The 22870-nt window shown below is 40.6% G+C and overlaps 1 protein-coding gene across 6 annotated transcripts in view; it reads right to left on the bottom strand.

Moving 5' to 3' along the window:
- The window catches only part of KLHL7 (kelch like family member 7), a 56851-nt gene extending 34307 nt beyond the window's left edge, over positions 1–22544 (bottom strand). Inside the window, exons 1-6 of one of the 6 annotated variants that reach the window (XM_006043371.4) lie at positions 22174–22313; positions 10048–10178; positions 5398–5500; positions 4395–4488; positions 3996–4120; positions 1403–1578 (exon numbers count right to left, since the gene is read on the bottom strand). In XM_006043371.4, the coding sequence (XP_006043433.1) occupies positions 1403–1578; positions 3996–4120; positions 4395–4488; positions 5398–5476 (474 nt within the window). In that variant the 5' untranslated portion in view covers positions 5477–5500; positions 10048–10178; positions 22174–22313. Of the gene's footprint in view, positions 1–1402; positions 1579–3995; positions 4121–4394; positions 4489–5397; positions 5501–5773; positions 5795–10047; positions 10179–17553; positions 18470–21514; positions 21823–21945; positions 22060–22173 lie in introns of those variants that run through there. The other 5 variants (XM_044946536.2, XM_006043370.4, XM_025290970.3 and 2 more) reach the window with 5 other exon arrangements.
- Between the last annotated feature and the right edge of the window lie 326 nt (positions 22545–22870).

The raw sequence follows: 22870 nt of genomic DNA, 5'->3' as shown, positions 1-22870 counted from the left end.
AAAAAAAGTGCCAAGTTTATTAACATAATTTGATTTACAAATCACTAGTTTAAACACACTGAAAAAAGTCTAGTATTTCATATACCACATACTTTTAGGTCATATTAATAAGGCCTAAATTTAATTTCCCCATGAGTCAGTTAAATTTTTTATAGGAATTAGTCTTTTATTTTTAAATAAGTTCTTTATTGGGATAGTTTTTGATTTACAGAAAAATTGGAACAATAGTGTAGAGAGTTCCCATATACCCTGCACTTAGATGTTAATTGGTACATTAGTATAAAACTCTCATCATAAATAACGAATAAATGTTGATACATTAAGGTCCATACTTTTAAAAAATCCTTTAGTTTGTCTAATTTTCTTTTTCTGTTCCTCAATTCCAAAGAAGATACATTACATTTAGTCATCATATCACCTTAGGCTCTTCTGCTGCTGCTGCTGCCAAGTCGCTTCAGTCATGTCCGACTGTGTGCGACCCCATAGACGCCAGCCCACCAGGCTCCCCCATCCCTGGGATTCTCGGGCAAGAACACTGGAGTGGGTTGCCATTTCCTTCTCCAATGCATGAAAGTGAAAAGTGAAAGTGAAGTCGCTCAGTCCTGTCCGACTCTTCGCGACCCCATGGACTGCAGCCTACCAGGCCTTTCTGTCCATGGGGTTTTCCAGGCAAGAGTACTGGAGTGGGTGCCATTGCCTTCTCTGTAGGCTCTTCTAGACTATGACAGATTCTCAGACCTTCCTTGTTTTTGACGATTTTTGATAGTTGTGAGTTCTAATCAGTATAGACTGTCTCTCAGTCTAGGTTATCTCATGATTAGGCTGGGGCTATAGTTTTTTTGGGAGGAAGACAGAGATGACATGCCAGTCTCATTATATTAAGGGTATGTGCTATCAACATGGTATCACTGATTTCCATGTTATATAATACATTATCACAAACTTTTTGACTTAAATTACAGAGAAGGATGGGGAACTGAAAATAGAGATTAAATGTCTGCATATTAAAGCATTACCCCATCTAGCTCCCAACGCTGCACCCAGCTTACACCTCTTAAATGTCTGCATATTAAAGCATTACCCCATCTAGCTCCCAACGCTGCTCCCGGCTTACACCTCTGACAGTTTATCTGACAGTTCTGGAGATCACAGTCCAAAGTGGGTCACACCCTGGGCAAAAATCAAGGTGTCAGCAAGGCTGCCTGAAGGTCTAGAGGAGAAACCATTTTCTTGACTTTCCTAACATCCAGCAGCCATGAAACAGAATTTGGAATACTCTATTTAGTATAAATACCGTCTCTCCTAATATGATTTTTTTCTTTGTCATGTATCCAAAAATGAAGTGTAAGAAATTCATAGGAATATTTTTACTAAGAATAATGTGGGAAGGCAATTTAGTTACCTGATCCTCTGCTCTCACAGTCAGAGTGTCCTGGTTGAGGAGATGTGTAACTCGCTTGACATCAAGTTGTAGAAATTCATCGGTTTTATAAACTTCAGTAAAATGCTGATGAATAAAGTCATCCGCAGTTGCTTTCAATTCAGGACAGTCTAGACACTCTGCTAATACACTTATACCTGAAGATAGAAAATAAATGAACCAAAATACCTTAAAGATACAGTAATTGACTCTAGGAAAATGAGATAATAAATTTCATAAATCTTTTCCATTGATTTGTCTATTGTTATGCCAGCATGGTATCATCTTATATGTGGCTGAATTTGGTACTTGGTAGGACAGACCCTCTTCAATGTTTTTTCAAACTTTTCTTGGCTACAAGTAAAACATTTTCTCTTGCAAATAAATTTTAAAATAAGCTTATAATGTTCTACTTTTTAAAAATTCTAATATGTCTTCAATTAGGGTTGCTAAATATTTGGATTACTTTAGGGACAGTTGACAGATCTCCACTTAGATTTTTTTAGTGATCTTCAATGTAATTAATTGATTATTAATGTTATGTATCAGGAATCTGCAAAATACTGTCCATGAGCCAAATCACTCACCTCTAACTGTAGCGTCAGCAGTTAAGAATATTTTTCCTATTTTTAAAGGGTTGTGAAAAAAGGGAGAGTAGGGGAGAGAAAGAAGGAGGGGAATGTACTAACCAATAAGATGGCATGCTATATACTCATGGTAAGCAGTTGGCTACATATGAATGTTTAGGCTCCCAACAGGGAAATGATACTATCACCCCAAACCAGTATTTATTTATTAATTAATTTTTGGCAGTTGAATTTGTGGTGATTATATAACCAAATAAAGTATCATGTGGATCAATAAAATATGAATGTGAAAAGTAGTTGTTTCTATGAAGACTAATTCTAAGGTTTAAGACAGACTTGAAATAGCTCACATCAAGCATGACCAAGACAATTGATAAAATCTAAGAAAACATTGCAAAATTCCAGAAGGATTCTGTCATCAGGCTTCTTGCTGAGTTATCAATTTGTTTTAAGGAAATTAAGAATAAAAAATCATAGATGATATATTATTGGTGTGACTTATGTAAGACAGATTTAGGTAAAATCAGTATTTATAGAGTTGGGCTTAGCATCAAACAGTAGCAGATTGCTATATTTATATTACACTAAAATGCAATCTTTACAATTGATAAAAACCTTCTTTAACCACTTACTACATTAATGAAATTTAAATTAGCCAACTAACTACTGTTCTGATTATGCCAAATAAGGAAATTTCTATTGTTACCATATTTTTTCTTGACTGCACTGATGGAAACCTTCAGCACCAAATAAGGAACTTTCTATTGTTACCATATTTTTTCTTGACTGCACTGATGGAAACCTTCAGCACAAAATTGAACACTAGCATGTTTCCATGCAAAGAATATTTGCTATCAGTTTCAGACACATATAGATTAACTATTTTATTTCTAGTTTAAGAGTTTTCATAAATATAGGAATGAGTACTGAAATACAAAAGTGCCTTCAGCATCTGTTCCTATGGCTGTAAGTATTTTTATATAAGTATAGCATGTTGCTGCTGCTGCTGCTAAGTCACTTCAGTCGTGTCCAACTCTGTGCAACCCCATAGACGGCAGCCCACCAGGCTCCCCCGTCCCTGGGATTCTCCAGGCAAGAACACTGGAGTGGGTTGCCATTTCCTTCTCAAATGCATGTTAGCATAGTAAATTATGTTTGTTTTTTTTAACACTGAATCATTCTGGCATTTCTAAAGTAAATCCTTGATCCTCTTCTATACACACAAAAAATCATTGCTGATGTTATTTTTTATTTTGGAAAATGCTGATACAGTATTTTATGGCTTGTTTCTGCTGAGGTTAATAGGTTCTCCCTAAAAGCAGAGACATTACTTTGCCAACAAAGGTCCGTCTAGTCAAGGCTCTGGTTTTTCCTGTGGTCATGTATGGATGTGAGAGTTGGACTGTGAAGAAGGCTGAGCACCGAAGAATTGATGCTTTTGAACTGTGGTGTTGGAGAAGACTCTTGAGAGTCCCTTGGACTGCAAGGAGATCCAACCAGTCCATTCTGAAGGAGATCAGCCCTGGGATTTCTTTGGAAGGAATGATGCTGAAGCTGAAACTCCAATACTTTGGCCACCTCATGCCAAGAGTTGACTCATTGGAAAAGACTCTGATGCTGGGAGGGACTGGGGGCAGGAGGAGAAGGGGACGACAGAGGATGAGATGGCTCGATGGCATCGCTGACTCGATGGATGTGAGTCTGAGTGAACTCTGGGAGTTGGTGATGGACAGGGAGGCCTGGCGTGCTGCGATTCATGGGGTCGCAGAGTCGGACACAACTGAGCGACTGAACTGAACTGAATCTCCTCTTAAAATATATTCCTGCAAAATTTTTTAGTGAACATCTCAAGATTAAATAAGGAAAAAAGAAGATTAAATAAAGATACTTATAACCATGCCTTTTTTCTTTATTAAAATACAAATTAAAGTGTTTATTTTATTATTTTTTTAAAGTGTTTTTTTTTTAATAGGAATCTCATTTCTTACCAAGACAGTTTGAAGCATCAACTTGTTCTTTCAAAAAATCAACACACATTTTCTTCACAGGTTCAATCTGGTACTGATTTGCTGCATCTAACAAGGACTGAACATTGTTGCTATTCACAGAAATTCTGTAAATAAGGTGAAATGAATATTAATTTCCTAAAATTTATTGTTTAAATAATGCTGCTGTAAAATGTATCCTACTGGCCCCTAAAATTAAACAAAAAATTAAGATTTTTCAGCCTTTGAACTAGTATAGCATAGGATCCTCAAACCCCACCCCTACCACCCTTATAGTTTTTCATTCTGAAGAATGTGGAGCACACCAACTTGTTATAATAATACTTAGCCATGGCAGATCCTGACCTTACTTCTCCACAGCAGAAATGATCCTTAACTTACCTAGCTGTATAAGCAAATTCCACAAGTTGTTCAATAATGTCAGGTTCAGCATCTTTGAGCTCCACTTCAAAGGACTTTGATTCAAGCATGTTAGCTAATACAAAGAGAAGAAACATAAGTGGCATAAGTACTTCCATGAGTCTAACTGAAGAACCAGATCATTCTAGACTGTGTTAAATGTTAGAGAAAAATAGCATGACAGACACTTCTCTGAAAGAAAACACCCTAGAAAGCCCACCCACCACTCCCCTATATTAAATGCAAATTAATTCTCCATACTTGAGATGTGCCTTAAAATAAGATATTAGTCAATTAGTATACTTAAAAAAAATAAAAGGCCAAGTAAACAGAAAGACATAAATCTAGATTCAGTATTTCCCCAACTCCTACATTAATTCGGTAGCATTCTCTTAAATTGCTATGGGAAAAATGCCTCTGATACAGCTGGAACAGACCTATAAAAACAATGACAATTAAATATACATAGTCAGCTTTCAACAGCAAGGCTCTCATTCTTCCCCAAAACCCTGGTAGGTAGCCAGGGCATTAAAGAGAAAACTTGAGGCAGATATATTATATAACTTGATCAAGCTCATAAGCAGTACTAAGTAAAAGAACCAGGACTCGGACCCAATTCTCAACTCCAAAATATGGCTTTTTTTAGCATGTTATATTTCATTTTTCATTTTATTTCATTTAACTTGCTAGATAAAATGCCATAAGACTTATCTGCTCCTTTGCCTTTTCATCTGAGATTAAGAAAAAAACCCAGTATTCAACTAGAAGCTGTACATTCATTAATAAACACTTAGGGGCCTGTAGGGCTAAAAAAAGGACAGGTCTCCTTCGAGCAATCATCACCATGACCACTCTTCAATCTCTTCACTGTTCTATGGCCTAAGTGCTTTTAAAACTGGCATATTAAATATGAAAACGGCATATTTCCATTTAGACCTCACCAAAATCTCAGAAAAAATATTATGTTTCATCTTCAGATACTTACTTGTGAACATTAAGTTAAAAAAATGACTGGCTGCAGCAAGGACAACACGATGAGCAGGTATCTTTCTTTCCTGGACCATAAGGATCACATCACACAGCGTTTTCTAATCAAGAGAGAAATAAATACAATTAAAAAGGGCTCAATGGGAATGGCTAGGCAAAGGAAAAAACAGGCGCTGACCAAATGCTTTATCTCTATTTTCCATTTAAATCCAGTACTTCCCCAGCACAGATCTTGTTTATAATATAAAATCTATTTACAAAGGACTTACAGAGTTGCTGTCATGAGTTTGGTGTATCAAAATCTAGCACTAAAGCTCCCAAGAGTCAGAAAAAAAAAAAAAAGATCTTTAAAATCAGAAAAAAAAAGTACTAACCTTTTCAGGAAGCCAATTTTTTTTTTTTTAATCTGACACTAATTCTAAGATGTTTCTCATAGTGAGATTTTACAGGGACATTAAATGACAATGTCCTTGGTGGTTTTTCAAACAAAACAATATACTTTTAAAAACTGTCCTTGATAAAATGTAGAGTACATACTGCATTTTCCAAGAAAGTTGCCTTCACAGACCTAACCCGAAACAGGAACAACTCAGAACACAGAGTAGATGAACCAAGTGTCCACTGAGCACTCTTTCCTTAAATAACACTTCTCTAATATGCACTTCTGATAAGACCTGGAGAGCAGCCACTTTTAAATTGTGATATCTAACCAAGGGCAAATGTGTCACTGTAGGTTACTGAAAGAAGGCAAATCTAGATTGTATACTTAAGTGTTAGAAAAATGGGGAACATAAAAGTTTAAGATTTACTTTACTTACTTAAAGATGAGTTTCAAGAAAAAAGAAATGTCTTGTTTATCAAATAAAATTTCAATTTCTTAATGAAGTTAAAGATATAATGTATAGATTTGGCTCAGAAAAAATATGTAAAGCACTCTCTTAGGCACTGGGCTACGGCTAAGCTACTTCAGTCGTGTCCGACTCTGTGCGACCCCATAGACGGCAGCCCACCAGGCTCCCCCCTCCCTGGGATTCTCCAGGCAAGAACACTGGAGTGGGTTGCCATTTCCTTCTCCAATGCATGAAAGTGAAAAGTGAAAGTGAAGTCGCTCAGTCCTGTCCGACTCTTAGCGACCCCATGGACTGCAGCCTACCAGGCTCTTCCGCCCATGGGATTTTCCAGGCAAGAGTACTGGAGTGGGGTGCCATTGCCTTCTCCAAGGCACTGGGAATACGAGGCAAATAATATTTTCAGAGTCATAGTACTCACAAATCTAAATAATGGCCCAATAGCTCAGAAGATATGGAATTTTGCAAATTTAGGTATTTTACTAAAACTACTGATATAGTTTCTGATAGATAAATCACTATTTCCTACATTACTATTCCACGAATAAAAACCCAAATAAGATAGTAACACTTAGAATGAGAAAAGAATGGGTCCCATTTTTTTAGAACCCTAAAAATGGGTTCTTAGTGGGCTAAGAAATGAACATTTCATTCTTAGCGCTTACTTAAGGACTTTTTTTTTTTTAAGGGGCTTCGCTGGTGGCGCAGACGGTAAAGAAACTGCCTGCAAATGCGGGAGACCAGAGTTTGATTCCTGGTTTGGGAAGATCCCCTGGAGAAGGAAATGTCAATCCCCTCCAGTATTCTTGTCTGGGGAATTACATGGATGGAAGAGCCTGGTGGGCCACAGTCCATGGGTTCACAAAGAGTCAGACACGACTGAGCAGCTAACACTACTAGGAACTACAGACTACTGCTTAGACATTATATGCAGATCCTAATTAAAGCCACTGTTACTCCAATAATGTCTTACATTTTTCTTTCCATTTATTTGGGGAAGGGGTACAGAATAGGCATAGCTTGCAGGTGATTTTGCTGCACCAAAAAATACTAGGTTGCAAAACCAAGCCAACTATTTGGTTACCATCAAAAACAAGCTGATCAAGTTTGCTTAAGAGGAAGAAAGAGAAATAGACGGGGAGAAGTGAGGGAGGGAAGGAAAGAAAAAAAGAGTAAGAAAGAATACTGACAGAATAGCAAGCAAATTAGATAGGAGAGGGACCTATGGCTGCTGACGGGAAGTTCCAGAATATGTCAGGTTAAACTGAAAAGCAGCAAAAAACCTTCCCAAGGCATACTTGGGGATGGGAAATGTTAGTGCAGTGAATTAACAGACACAGAAGAAGTCAGGGAAATCAGAGGGCTCTTTGTACAATTTAGTCTTCGTCTAAGATTAATCTCTAGCTGGATATAAATGTGTACAGCAAGTGGGAGGAGGTGAAACGGGAGCAATCGTTTACATCCAAATGGTCCATTTATTTGACTGGACTACAACAGATTAATAGGTCCTATTCAACAAGAAATGGGACTGACCTAAAGAGAAAGGTCCCTCCTGCTATCTATCCTTGGGGAAGAGGGGTATGCACAAACAGGAAATGGGAAGAGACACAGACTCAGGAAGCTGGAGAATGAAAGCCCAAAGTGAACAGAACAGAAACTTAAACAAAACTACCTTTTGAACAACATATCTTCACTGGATTAAACAAACCAAAAAACCTTGCAATTTCTGTTTATGTCCTCATATTTGTTAGATCTTTGTATTTATTATTTTCAGCTTTTGAATCTTAAGTCTCTTATAAAAGCATAATTTTTGTGTAACTTTGCCTGAGGGTCCCACAAAGATAATTTTTAATAGAGTTTAACATAATCCTGTTTATCACTAATAACTTAATTTCATTTTACATATGCTATCTTTTTAAATGCTATTTATTATTTCCTTGCTATCTTCATTTTTTTTTTAAACTGTGAGTTGTTACTTTGGTCACATATTCTTTGCTTTTTTCCCTCTTTCAGGGACTTATATAGAGATCTGTCAAGTATTTGCAAACTAAGTCCAGCAGGGTATTGTTCTAGGCATGCAAGAAGGGTACAAGAACAATATATCTATTAATGTAATTCATCATACTGATGGGTTAAAAGAGAAATTTTTCACGTAGAAAAGCTTTAATATATGGCAAAAGGGTGTGTGATAATATTAAAAATTCATTTCCTAAGATTCTTTAATAAAGAAAATGATGTGTCTGTATGCTTAAGGTCATTCATCAGAATCAACAGCAAACATCACATTTAATAGTGAAACAGAAGAGGCATTCTCATTAAAGTTTGAAATATATATACACATATACACACATCCTGTCACATTTTTCTGGAATTTTTAGCCATATCAGTACAGAAATAAAGATAAATCAATTTAACACTAGAACTCATATTGAAAGTCAGTAAGGTGGCTAGACAAAGAAGATAAATATGAAAACGCAATTAGATGTAATATGTCATTAAAAAAACCACACAAATTAGAAAAAAAATCCTAATCACAGCAGTAAGAAAATAATTACATATCGAGAAATAAATCTAAACAATGTGAGGGATCTACATTAATGGGAATTTGGCATATGATAAAGATACCATTTCAAGTATGTGGTGAGGAGGTGGGGCACAGGTAATATTTAAGGCAGTGAAATTATTTTGCTTGATACTCTTAACAATGGATATATGTCATTATACATCTGTCAAAACCACAGAATGTACAAAGAATGAACTCTAAGACACACTATGGTTAATAATTTAACAAGGCCTCATCCATTTTAACAAATGCCTCACACTTAGACAAGATGTTAATAAGAGGGGAAACTGGGGCAAGGGGATGAAAGGAGTAAATGGAAAGTACTTTCCGCTGAATTTTTCTGTTAAAACTGCTCTAAAAAAAATTAAGTTTAATTTTTAAAAGGTGGTGAGAGATTTGATAACTGACAAAATGGTATTGAAGTGGCTGTTACCAATTTATGAGAAAATAAATAATAGTTGTCTCTCTCATAAAGTGCTCTCTCTTCCTCTGGTGAAGGTAAGTACTGGGAAGGAAGTCTCAGTCCTTTTCTCCATCCGTCGCTGGTGGAAGAGTGACTGCAGGATGAGCAAGAGCATAGCAGAGGTCACTGACTACACAGAGCCAGGTTTCCCAGCTCACTCTTCCAGGAATCTGCTCCCCAAGCAGAACTGAATTCACTGGGACAGGCTTGCCTCCGTCTATGGCAGGAGAGGACTGTTTCCATTCCTCAGCTGCTCAGCCTCAGATTGGGTGGGAAAGTTTTTAGTTAAGGGGGAGAAGAGGAGGAAGCCCACTTTATGCTCAAGTCAAGGCCATGCTCACTAGTCTGTCTTCACCATTAATTTATGTCTCCTGTGTCTATTTCTGAAATATTTAGAACCAGAAGAAGAGGGTCCCTCAAACCACTATGGATAGACACTCAAACCAAGGCAAACAGCAACTCTGGGGCTGCTTTAGGGTTTGCAAGTATTAGGCACTTCTGTGGGGAAAGTCCTTTGGCTTGAAAAGACTCCCCTCAAAACTCCCCTAAAGGCAAGCATTTTAGACATGCATTTGTGGAATGACCTTTTGCTCTCTTTAAGTAGTTGCCAGACAGGACTGCAAAAAGGCACTTTAGGTTCCTGTAAGTTCCACAGCATTGCATGAGGTTCTAGCTTTCTGCAGTATGTGCTGGCGTTAGAAGAAGGCATGCAAGCAGCAGTCCCAAATTCTGTTCTTCACTGTATCCCAAGGAGAGGACTGAGGAATGACTAACCTTTGGATTTATGTGGCTTGTCAACAAGGTTCTGCAATCAGTCCCTCCCAGCGTGAATTCAAGTTGACCCTGGGTACAGATCCCTGGGTAGACTGTAGATTCAACTATAGTTGGGTGGTGGATTTAAATCACTGAAAGGATAAATGAAAACGGAACCCTTATTACACAGGAATAAATCATCATTTTGGATTGAGATTTACTAGAAAAGCCTCAGGGAAGCCCAGAAAAGCCTCAACAAAGCAATAATAAACCCAAAGGTTAAGAGAAAAAAATAATTTACATGACTTTAGAAATCTTTTTTGTTCAGAAAAACAGCACTGGGCTTAAATACATGTATAATCAGGATAAGGCAAGTGGGAAAGTAAAAGAAAAACAAAGGAACACACCTAGATTAATAAAGGAGATTTCCTTCCTTAAGGGAAATATATGACAAGCTCAGTCAAACAGCTTTGAAAAGAAAAGCAGATAAATTTTGGTGCAACTGATCTTTAAAAGATGAGATTAGAGGGGAAAAAAGGTTACTTTTGTTGTTATTTATTCAATGAAGGTGATGTGGACCAAAGAGATATATAACAAAGGAAGAAAGAATTCAGGAGCAGACTAAACAATCTCTCTCAGAAAGAAGTTTGACCTAGGAATTTTTTATAAGATTTCTTTTAAAGCTAAAGGTAAGAAATCAAACACATAATTAAAGGACTGCCCTCAAAAGACTGGGACAGTTACAGTAGGTGATTACAGTAAATTCAGATTGATTTGAAAAGGGGAAATGAAGATCAGCAATAAAGTATTACATGCATTATTAAATAATCTGCAAGGTGATCTGGTGAGAAGACAGGAATGGTAAATGCTCTAGTGAAACATATCTGAGAAGTTTCTGGCAATTAAGACTATGGGAGAGTACTAGGTCCCATTAAGGGGAGCCAAATAATTCAGACCTGTTAGATGCTGGGCTTCCCCGTAATTGAAATTACCTTACTGAGGGTGGTTAAGGGTTGGCAGTAAACCTAACACAGAACTCTTATATTTTCTACCATGGCAATGTCTATAGACTTTGAAAGGCACTAGAAGTAGGTTAGCAAAACATCTGGGGCCAAAATGAAAAGGAAAAGAGGCATTTGATCTCAGCAATGTTAGCTCTACAGGATAGGAAAATATTCAACTTAAATAGGTTAGCAACTCAGTTGGGGTTGTCTGGAAGGGACAAATGGACACAAAGACACCGCCCACTTTAACACAAATAGGAAACAGAAAGGAATGTGTCTGCTACCACCAAGTTTTCCAGGCCTGGCAAACAAAAGATGAAGAAAGGCAAGGTTTCGAGGAGCACGTTGTAAAGGGCCACAGGCCTTAGAGGAGTCTGTTAAAGGTCACGATCCAGCTGAGACAAACGGAGGGGAAAAAAGAAAAGGCTCTTACGTGAACTAAGATTAATACATAGAAGGAGATTGGATCACTCTGCTGTACGCTTGAAACTACACCGTAGAGTAACTATACGTCAATGTATTTTATACACACATATATATGAATATATAAGGAATTTCACAGCAGGTGAGGATTGTAATGACACAAAGGTGCAGAGCAACCAGGAGGATCAGAACTGCCGAGGATTCAAGGCCACAAACTGCTCTGCACAACCGCCCGTTACGAATGCGAATCCCTCTCCTCCCAAACAGGAGGGAAGACTTTGTCACTAGACAAAGCTCAACTATTTTGGCACCGAGTTGCCAGGAACACAAGGTTCAAATAAATGAAAATTAATCCTAAAAGTGCAGGATGGACCACAAGGAGAAAAGAGAAACCCTAGCAGAGTCAGCAGCTGAGAAACTCCGCTGGCAAATTTCCATGGAAAACAATGTATCCTATGCCAACAAAGCATTATTATGCATAGATGAAATTCCTTCTCCAGGAAACAGCGTGCCCATTAGCCTCCTCACCAAAGTGATTCCTCCAGGCTGAGTTTAGTCTTAGGGTCTATCAATTACAGACAGCTGACAAAGGCTAGCAATCTGTCAAAATCAAAGCCAAGATTTTCTTTGAAAACTGTTTCACCAGAAACAAAGTTTCTGCTCTGTTTTTGGCTGGCAACAGCAACAGTGGATTAGGACCATATAATATTGTGTCAACATCTTTTCTATTTATTGAGAGATGGGAGATCTGCTTGTATAGTTTCAAGTTTGTGGGGATGGGGGTGACACTATGCTCATCTTCAGAGTCCTGAAGACCCTCTGCCATACTGAAAACGTGACACAAACTGCTTTGAAATTGGAGAAGTTCTGGAAGTGCTCCATTAACAGTCTATTCAGATGGAAGACAGCCTACACTGAAGGTGCTGAAGAAGTTATCCTGACCTGACCTTAATACTTAAGTGAATGCCTTATGGTTGACACTCAGCAGCATAAGGAAATAGGGAGAGCAGACTTTTGCATTTCAACTGCTTTAACTGACAGGGAGATTATAGATGCGGGAATTCAACGGTAAGGGGGTTCATAACAGACAGGCCTGGGGGATTTTGTTGCTAGTATGGAATTAGAGTACTGTCATTTGTTCACTGCAGACAATCTAGAGAGCTATGAATGACATCTTGGCTGAGAACAATTTGAGATGAGAAATGAAGTGCCCTTCCAAGTCTAGAGTTAACAGATATCTACCCATTCCACACCTTTCTGCACTCCACAGCTTTCTGGAGTAAATAATTAAATAACTTCCTGAACCGTTCTTCAGAGGCTACACAAAGGAACAGTCAATTGGTAGAGGATGCCCCGTCAGCATCTGAGAACAAAGCACTCCCTGTGCCAGTAACAGAACACCTAGAAGACAAAGCAAACCTGGGAATACGAACTCACAGTACTGTGTCCAGTTAACATCTGTGAGAGAGCTGGTGCCTGGTTCAGCTCTCTAAGATTCTCAACTCAGGGAGTTTATCTGAAGATCAACAGCCAAATGAGACATAATACAACACCCTCCTGACAGACGAGCAACTACCCAGTAATCCCCCATAGGCAGCGCTTCTCTAGTGAAATAAAGTTGGAAGACGAGGCTTTGCTTGAGAAGAACACCTTGTAAATTCCAATAATCTAAATTTTATAATCTGAATACTCATGTGTCCTGCAAGAGGGGCAGTGGGAAAGATGGCTGGGCCCAAGTCCAGCATACAGAGTCCACTGTAAGACACATCTTACCTGTCCTATTGAGCAGATGGGGAACTCAAGCAGAAGTATGTGAGGAATCTCATCATTAATAAAACAGCAACGTCTTTTGTTCTAATTTAATTTTACTAGCAACTTCGCTCTTGTTGGGTAAAATTAGGAAGACAGATGTGAACTCAAGATACCTTGTGCCTTTCCTTTGAGAGAAGTGATGATCAGAAATATTCTGTTCTCAGTACCAAGTAGACACAGAGAGACAGACACACACAGTTTATTCTTTTTTCGGGGAAAAATCTTTCATCTGTGGTTTTCAAAGCTTTTTCTTTAAGCAGCTGAATCCATTTTCAAGTGATTTGATTTCATTTAATTTGTACAGACAGAATGGTTTCTAGCCAGAACTAGCCTGGCAACCAAGGTATGGAAGAGGCTCCCCTCACTAACACGCTTAATGATGCATTTACAAAACTTTTGTTTCTGATCTCAGCAATTAGTCCTTCTGGAGGTGGGTTGTGGTAGCAGTTTAGAGATTTGGGGACCCAGAAAAAGAATCATTTAATCAAGTGATAAAACAGCATTTCCACAGAATTCAAAGTTAAAACTGTGACCTGGCCATTTTGGCCTCCTCGTGCCACTGGGTAAAAAGTTACTACAGTGGGGTAGATGCCTGATCCTGGCCAACAAGAAAAAAAATTGTTGCTCTTCTCCATGAGACAAAAGATGACTGGAACTCAAGGGACCCCCACTGGATTCCTTCTGGTTGTTGGGAGAAACAATCCTCTATGGTTCTCGAGTTCCTGGACATGCTAAGAATGCAGGGTTCTGTCACTTTTTAGCCAAGCCCCCATTTCTCGGGGTTTTCCTGGCAGAAAGTGACCATGACGGTGAGACAATGTCTCCCTTCCAGGATAAAAAGCAAGCCTGTCTATGGTTTGCTATAAAATTGGCAGATTCCTTAAACTCAGTGTTCATTCCTTAGCTCCAGCACAAACCCACTGTGGGTGTAATATCCATCCAGGCCCCACCACGTCACCCTCATAGTACTTCTGGGGCAAGGGGAACTGGTGCGTACACACTGATGCTGGTGACGCTGTGCAGCGAATAGCCAGGTCTGTGGCCCCTGACCTAGGAGTCTCACGTCTTCTGCCGGCATCCATCCAACAGTAACAGGCTAACTTAGTCAGCTTTTAAGTAACATAAAATCAGATCCCAGAGGTAACACTGATGCTGCCAAATGTAGCAGTAAATGTTAATGTAAGACTAAAGTAATCCTATACAGGGAAGTCCGAAGGTTCAAGATACCTAGGAAGAAAAGATCAGGTCACCGCCCCATCAGGTAAAGAAACTTGAGGAGCTGGCTAAAGACAAAGAATACGATGGCCAGTGAAGAAAGAAGCCACAAATACAATTAGTAAACCATGATAAACAATAAATGTGGCTTCTACTTTTTTTCTTTTTTATAAAATATTTACATAATAGTTGCCCTTCCCCTCTAAAATCATATAAACTATCAATTATCATATATAGCCCTTAGGATCTTAAAGTGACTTAGAAGGAATGGATATCACTAAGTGATCCTGGAGTTAGACACTATAAGTGAAAAAAAATTTTGGTGGTATATATAACTGAACTGATACATATTTTTAATTATAGGAATGAGAATAAGAGCATGCATGTTTGTACTGGACAGCCTAAGGCAGAGGTCATGGTGGGTATTTGTGGATTCTGGCAATCTAGCTTCCAATTTCCCCCTCCTATTAGAACTCCAAACTCTCATTTCTGGGGGAAAAAATCCTCATTATGAACTATCCTGGAGAGAGGGCAATTCTCTGAGCCTGCCTCTCATTATGGAACCCATAAGTCAGACAGTTCTTCTATTCAGTCCGTAGCAAAGACCTAATCTGGCAAATAATCAAAGGCCAGCCAATTAGATACCTACTTTCAGGATTTTGAAACCTGAGTGAATGATGGAACACTAGGGCAGAGTGTTGGGGATGGAGACATCTTTATAGTCGCACGAGCTAGTCGTCAAGACTGTCCCTGCATTGTAACCTTGGCTCTGGGGTTTTTGCAGCCTAGTTACCAAAGAATCCCTTGTTCCCCCTGTTTGCCAGGCCTGCTCAGCTTCCAGCCTGCGGTGAATGCAGTAAGCTCCCAGAAGTCTCTAGACAGAAACTCCCTCAGTCTCTTGATTCCAAACATACCCACCTACACACTTACCAACCCTCTTTTCCTTCCTAGTCCTATGGAAGAGGGACCATCCTCCTTCCAAACGAGATTACTCACCTTTACTTCGGACTTCATCTCAGGAATTATCAACTACCCGTTCTGTCTCACAAGAACTCAACCTCTCCATCTCAAATGAATTCTTCCTACTAGTTTTCAAACACACATACATCTCCCATTTAAACAAATAACATCAAAAGCCTTCATTTGACTCCCTCTCTCCGTTGAGGGTCAAATTTCTCAAATGAACTGTCTCCATTTTCTGATAACCTACTCACACTAATCTGACTTCCATTTGTCTCCTCATCAAAACAACTCATCACAGTCAATAAACCCCTCTTTGTTATTACATCCTACAAGCATTTTTAGATCTTATCTTACTGACTTCTCATAGGCTTCAAAATTTGCCATCTTCTTTCTGAAACAATTTCTTCTCTGAGTCTCAAAACTCTCACTTTCCTCCTACTCTTCTGGCCATTCCTTTTTTGTTTTCCTTACAGGCTCATTCCCGATCCAGCCTTTATCCTAGTCTCTTAACTCTCCACAGCTTCAGTGAAGTTATCTTCTATCTGCAGGTAATTCATAAATTCATGTTTTTAACCCACAACTCTCCAGACCTGTCAGCTCAGATACCTAAATGTCTCAGCAGCACTGTGAATCAATTAAAATGCAAATTACCTTTTCCTCAAAGCCTTAATCCAAAAAAAAAAAAGCCGTGGCCCATTTCTAGTATCTCCTCTCTTACTAAACAGTGTCATGATCCATTTAGTTATGCACTCTAGAACCCTGGGGATCATGAATGACATCCTGTACAGAAGTCCTCAGCATTCAATCAATCACCACCTTCACAAAAGCAAAAAAAGCAGCCAACTTTTATTGAGAACTTACTCATTATCAGGTCCTGTTTTAAGTTATCTTGATTATCTAATTTAGTCATCACAACCACACAGGATGGTTATTATCACTAACCTGTTGATCTTACCTCCTAAATCTCTTCAATATATCACCTTTGCTGAAGCTCCAATACTTTGGCCACCTGATACAAAGAGCCGACTCACTGGAAAAGACCCTGATGCTGGGAAAGGTTGAGAGCAAAAGGAGAAGGGGGCGGCAGAGGATGAGATGGTTAGACAGCACCACTGACTCAATCAATGCACAGAGTTTGAGCAAACTCTAGGAGACAGTGAAGGACAAGGAAGCCTGGTGCTGCAGTCCATGGGATTGCAAAGAGTTGGACAAGACTTAGTGGCTGAACAACTTCACTGATATTGCTGTTGCTGCTCTCACCTCTGTCCAAAGGACCATCTCACTGGGAACTTCTGTTTGGTCTGTCAGCAAATACTGAGTTAATTCACTTAATTCACAGAGCAGTCAATCATCTTTGTCAAAAGAAAAGCTGATAACACCTTTTCCTCCTCTCACAGACATATTTGAAAGGGTATCAGAAAAAAGGCAAAACCCACTAACTTGACTTATGAGGCTATACCTGGGTAGATCTCTAACAACTTGTCCATTTTCATCTTTCACCATCCTCCCACTGTGTTCTGTGCTCCAGTCACACTGGTCTTTTACCAGTCTCTGGGACCTGCCATTTTATGTTAAGTAGGTCTCACACAGTGGATTCGCAACAGATATTCACCTGAACGGATGAGTTAAAAAGCCAAACTGAAATAGGGGAATAGATAACCAGTGAGCCAAAGAGGGAGAGAGGTATTTACAGGGAACTACTGAGACGAAGAATAAGTGGATTGGTTTCTTAGTTGGTTTACAAGCTAGAGAGGTTAAAACATGCCTAAATGCTGATAGCTAGAATCCAGCAGAGGAGAAGTTAATGATGCCTAACAAGGATAGAGTAATCAATGGTGCAGCAACTTTTCTGATTAGACTAGTACTGAGAAAGGCAAGGCCCAGATGGAAGTACTGGCTTTCAATGGCCTTAGTCACTGTAGCAGAATTTTTAAAAAGTGCCAAAACAAGTTTATAGATTTGGTGGTGGAAAGATGAAAGCTAGATAGTTTCAGACTAATGACTTATATTTATTTGTGATGTCAAAAGAGGGATGATCTACTGAAAGTGAGGATACAGGGTTCAGGTTAGAGGAAAATAGTAAAATAGATAGATAAGTGGGATTGCTCACCAGTAAGTAGCACTGCCAGGCCAGGTGAAGTCAGGACTCACCCGGTGGAGGGCTGCCCAGTAATGGGATATTCTTCAGCTGTGCTTGGAAGCCTTGCACAAAGGTGAACAGTCATCAGTGCTGTTTGCCCAAAGGATGTGAAAAAAAGGACAGAGGGCCAAGAAAGCTTGGGACACTGAAAAGAGAGCAAAGAGAGAGATATAGCTCCTAAACCGGACAGACAAAAAGAGAAAATTGAGAAGAGTTAAGGATAGGGAGGTCTGGATAATAGGGAGTTGTCAATGGGCGCTAAGAAAATTCAATGAGAAAAGCCTATAAAACGCTTTGCAGAATGGCTGCTATATCCAAAGTAAGGCTTGAGAAGTGTTTCTATGATTGAGGATTTGATGCAGAAGGCTTAGATCATTGCAGGAGACCCTAAGGATTACCGACGTGTAATAAGTGACAGTCTTGGAGAAGTGAGCATACAGAGGCTGAGTTACTTTAGTAATAGTAAGAGCATTGAGGTGACTGCTCAGCAAGCATCCAATCCTCAAAATTAGCTTTGCGGTTCTCTCACTTCACTCTCAATGGGGCTTTAACATAGGCTCTTACATTCTAATTATTCTCTAATTCATTTAACCTGAGGAAACTGAACTATAGTGGTACTCAAAGTTCTCAAAACATCTCTCAATTGATAAGGATCTTCTGGACTGCATTAACAAATAGCATCAGTGCTGGATATGTGCCATAGTGACTAATGACCCTGCCCTGCTTTGAAGAGCCCCTTTCTAGTGTAACAGATAATGTGAACCTAAACAAAAAGTTAGAAAAATGACAAGGCACTCCACCAAATAAAATAAGATGCTACTATACAGCCACTAGAATGGCTAACGTCATAGAGACTGACAATACCAAGTGTTGGCTAAGACAGAGCAAAAGCCTCTGTCATACAGAACTGGCTGAAGTGTGAACTGGCACAACTTCAGAAATTGTACTCCTATACAGAGTAAAGTTGAATGTAGCCCGCCTTATGACTCAGCAACTCCATTCTTGGGTATTTCCCAACAAAGGCACGCGTATACACATCAAAAGAAAGAAAGAAAGTCACTCAGTCGAGTCCGACTCTTTGTGACGCCATGGACTGTAGCGTACCAGGCTCTTCCATCCATGGGATTTTCCAGGCAAGAATACTGGAGTGGATTGCCATTTCCTTTTCCAGGGGATCTTCCCGACCCAGGGATTGAACCCGGGTCTCCCGTATTGTAGGCAGACGCTTTACCATCTGAGCCACCAGGGAAGTCCAAAGACATGTACAAAAATGTTCAAAGTAGTACTAGTTTTAATAATCCCAAATACCCAACATGATAGAAGGGATAAATTGTGGTGTGTTCATGCAAGTTTGTATGTATGCAAACTACATTGAAGATGGACTAGAGCAACAAACGACAATATATATAAATCTCACAAAGAAGATGTGAGCTTTAAGAAACCAAGACACATGAATATACGCTCTATGATTCCACGTACGCAAGTTCAAGAGCAGGAAAAACAGGTCTGTGGCAGCAGAAATTAGAATAGCGGTTACCTTTGAGGAGGCAGCAACTGAGAAGGGCATAAGAGGGAGACCTCTGGTGTATTAGTCATGTTCTTTTTCTTGGAGGGGGTATGTTCATTTTGCAATAATTCTTTGAGCTGCACATTTATGATCTGGACGCTTTTTGTGAATCTTACACTTCATTGTCAAGTTTACTTAAAAACAGGAGGCCAGAAATGACTGAAAGGACAATGCAAGAAAAGGCTTCACAGGAAGCTGAGGCTGCTGGCTCAGCAGCATCCCCTTTCACCACTACGTAGAGATTGACGGCAGTGTCACGGAGAGATGAAATGACCTAATCCTTGTCTAAGATCACAGAACTACTTAATGATAGAGCAGGAATTGGGATTCAGGAATTCTAAGTTCACAGAAGTCTTCACTTCCTGTATGGATGTTTCTGGGTGTGTATAGAAGGACCCTTGTCATCCCATCTTCAAAGTAATGACATAAGGGAAAGCAAAAAATAGTAATAACACAAAAGTATTCACCAGAGAACAATGACAATTTAAAAACTGGTCCTCACTCCAACATTCCTCCTCTAGCTTACACTAGTTTCTCCTTCTGCCACTTCCCATCAACTGCCCTTGTCAGTCCTTCTTGGTGAGCCTCTTCTGTGTTATGTCAAATAGAACAATACGTGGACAACGTAAATCAACTGCAAAAGTCAAACTACACATCTTACAAAAGATGCAGGATTCCAAGAAGTTGGTAAAAATGCTACTGGAGAACTGTTAGCAAAGCCATCAACAAAAAGCAGAAACTGGCAGATTAAGGCCATTGTGGAAGAAATTCCTGATGGCTCATCCAGCATCCATTTTCCCCTTCCCACTCAGTACCAGAATCCTGGTACTTTAGTAACTGTATTTCTATTGTAACAATAAATAAACAGATACTAATATTGCTTAAGGCTATGTCTAAGAAATGGTTATGAATGAATTTTAAACCCCCGAAGCTAAACATAGTCTCAGGCAATCCCCTCCCTCTCAAGCAGACATTTGATGCTGCACCCCAGTTGCACCATATCTACGGAATGAGGCAATGCTTCACAATGCTATAGTCTGCATATGAAAACACGCATTTGGGGGAATGGGAGGATTGTTGGAAACAAATCTGGGTGCTAGTCAACTAGGGCTCATTTACCTTTTAGAGGCAGACACTAGTTAAATGCACCAGTAATGTGAAGTCAGTGGTGTCGTAAATATAAAAAAGGTTCACATGAAAGGAACATGAATGTATACATGTAAATTTATGCATGAAAGTTACATAAAATATTGAATTCAGGCATTCACAGCTACTTCTGCCCAAAGACCAGGAAAGATTTACATGCACTCCCACTACCATCTATTACACTCGTGCACAATGTCAGGAGCTAATGAACAAAAACAAGATGCCAGCAGAGTTTGCTCAAAGACACCAGCAATTATTATCTTAAAAAAAGAATCTTCAAATTCCTCTATTATTGTCCATATTCCCATCAGAATAGAAACGGTAGGAAAGGAGGCAGAGCACAACCTTTAAAAGGGTGGCGCAGCCACACGACATGACAAAAACTGGTTAAAACCAACTTGGTCCAAGATGGTGGAAGATTCGACTTCCAGTGGACCTTGAGCCTCATTACACACTTACGGTAATGCATTAGCACAAACTAAATGGCACACCCACCAGTGCCCTGACTCTTCTGAGGTTAACCATAAAAGGCCAAAAAGTGGGTGATGGCCCAGTTCCCAGAAATCTCTGCCCCTTCCCCTGAAACCGTTGGGATAATCTTCCCACTCATTAGCCTATGAAATTATCCAGCCCAGGAAAACTAACCATATTCAAGGTGCATTCTCAGGTACTGAGACAGACTGCATTCTGTTTATGGGTTGTGCATCTCTAAATAAATCCACTTCTTACCTATCACTTCACTGAATTCCTTCCACCATAAGACAAAGATACTGAGCTTTGGGAATTCCCTGGAGGCCCAGAGGTTGGGGCTCTTGGCTTTCACTGCTGGGGGCGCTGGTTCAATTCCTACCTGAGGAACTAAGGTCCTACACAGCCGCAGGAAAAAAGAAACCGACCTTCAATAAAGTCCGGAGACCAGCTGTATGCTCTCAATTAAGTTCAAGTCCCAATCTGGTTTGTGCAGTTTCAGCACCACCAAATGAGCAAGCTAGGTTTTGCAGTTGCACTCACATCCTGCTTTTGTCATGAAAAAAACAGGACCACAGGCACAAAACTGAAACATTCCCACAGATCTCCCTGGACGCACATTTCTACAAACAAAGCTTCCAGGATGAGAAAATGACCAAGCGACTTTTCTGGTCTAAGAGGCATTTATAAACAAACAGATTCCCTGGTCTACATTCTTTGGCATTAAAACCCGTTCTTTTCACAACCCACCTTTCGCCGACGTGCTGACGACTGTCACTAAAACGCCACACATCAAAGACAGAACAAAGACTCCTCTTAAATAACAGAGGCGCAAGGGACCCTTAATGGATGGCACGGAATTTATCCACGACTGTTTCTGCTCTAAATTAACACGTACAGGAGACTCTGTCTTCTCCTAGCTCCACCCCGGTAACACAGAAGGGAGGCGGGGATCCTTATTTAAGAGGAGCTGATGTCAGGGCCAGCAATGCTTCTCCCTTCCTCGAGGGCTTCGGTTTGGGCTGTGCCAATGGGATTCTTCGCACGAGATCTCACGGCATCTAAAAACGGCTGGCCAATGGAGGGATGCTCGGCTCACAAAGAGATAACTAGGGCACAGCTGTTATACAACCGATACCCGACGCCGGACGCCAGCCCGAGAGGTCCCCTAGGAGTCTGACCTGGGAGCCACAGCATCGGCGGACAACGAGGCACTTCTGCTGGAGAGCTGTTTAACGCGACCCTCCACCAGCAGCTGCTTCGCGGGCGTGCGAAAATGCAAGGAAGGGCGAGGACAGAGGAAGAAGAGGGTCGCGATCCACGGGGCGCGGGTTTCAGCCGGGTCCGTCAGGGGCCCAAGCCCCGGACCACCTCCCCCACGCCGACGGTCACTCCCATAGAGGCGGTACCTGTTTCCGCATGTTATTCATGACGCCCATGAAACCTGCCAACAATTTGGCTTCCTCTCGAGCAGCAAGTTTCTTCTCGGTCTTCTTCTTGCTGCTCTTCTCTACCCCAGAGGCTGCCATCCTCCTTCGGTCAGCGCGGCTCACGCCCGGGACTCGCCGGGCCGGGCGAGGGGTTGCACTCTCCAGGCACGCTGGGGCTTGTGTTCACCAAACCACCGAGGCTGGGAGAGTGGCTGGCTGTTCCACCCTGCCTGCGAACGCGCGGGGACACCGCAGCCCTTGCAGTAGGGCAAGGCCAGACGACCCGCTCAGAAGATCTCTGTAAGGCGATGTAGTCGCTGGGCTGCGTCTCCAGCAGAACCGGAGCCCGGAGGAGGAGCCTGCGCACTTAGCTCGAGGGGGCGGGGCCGCTATGAAGGAGTTGGGGGCGGGGTCTATGCGTCAGAGCCGCGCGCCTCTCCGAGCCGCTGGAGGCCGGTACCGAACGTCCTTTCCGTGCGCCGGCTGTTTGGTTTCTAGCTGGTCCGGAGTTGCGCGTTCCTTTTCCTTTGCCCAAGACAGGTTTTACAAATTTGGCTGACGTGGCGAGATTATCTTTTGGGGATAACTGGGTGATCAGATCAGATCAGATCAGTCGCTCAGTCGCGTCCGACTCTTTGCGACCCCATGAATCGCAGCACGCCAGGCCTCCCTGTCC

This window comes from Bubalus bubalis, chromosome 8 (assembly GCF_019923935.1).
Source record: "Bubalus bubalis isolate 160015118507 breed Murrah chromosome 8, NDDB_SH_1, whole genome shotgun sequence".
In the NCBI taxonomy this organism is placed as follows: domain Eukaryota; kingdom Metazoa; phylum Chordata; class Mammalia; order Artiodactyla; family Bovidae; genus Bubalus; species Bubalus bubalis.
Note: the sequence above shows the minus strand (reverse complement) of the source record. Positions and strands in the feature narration are given on the sequence as shown.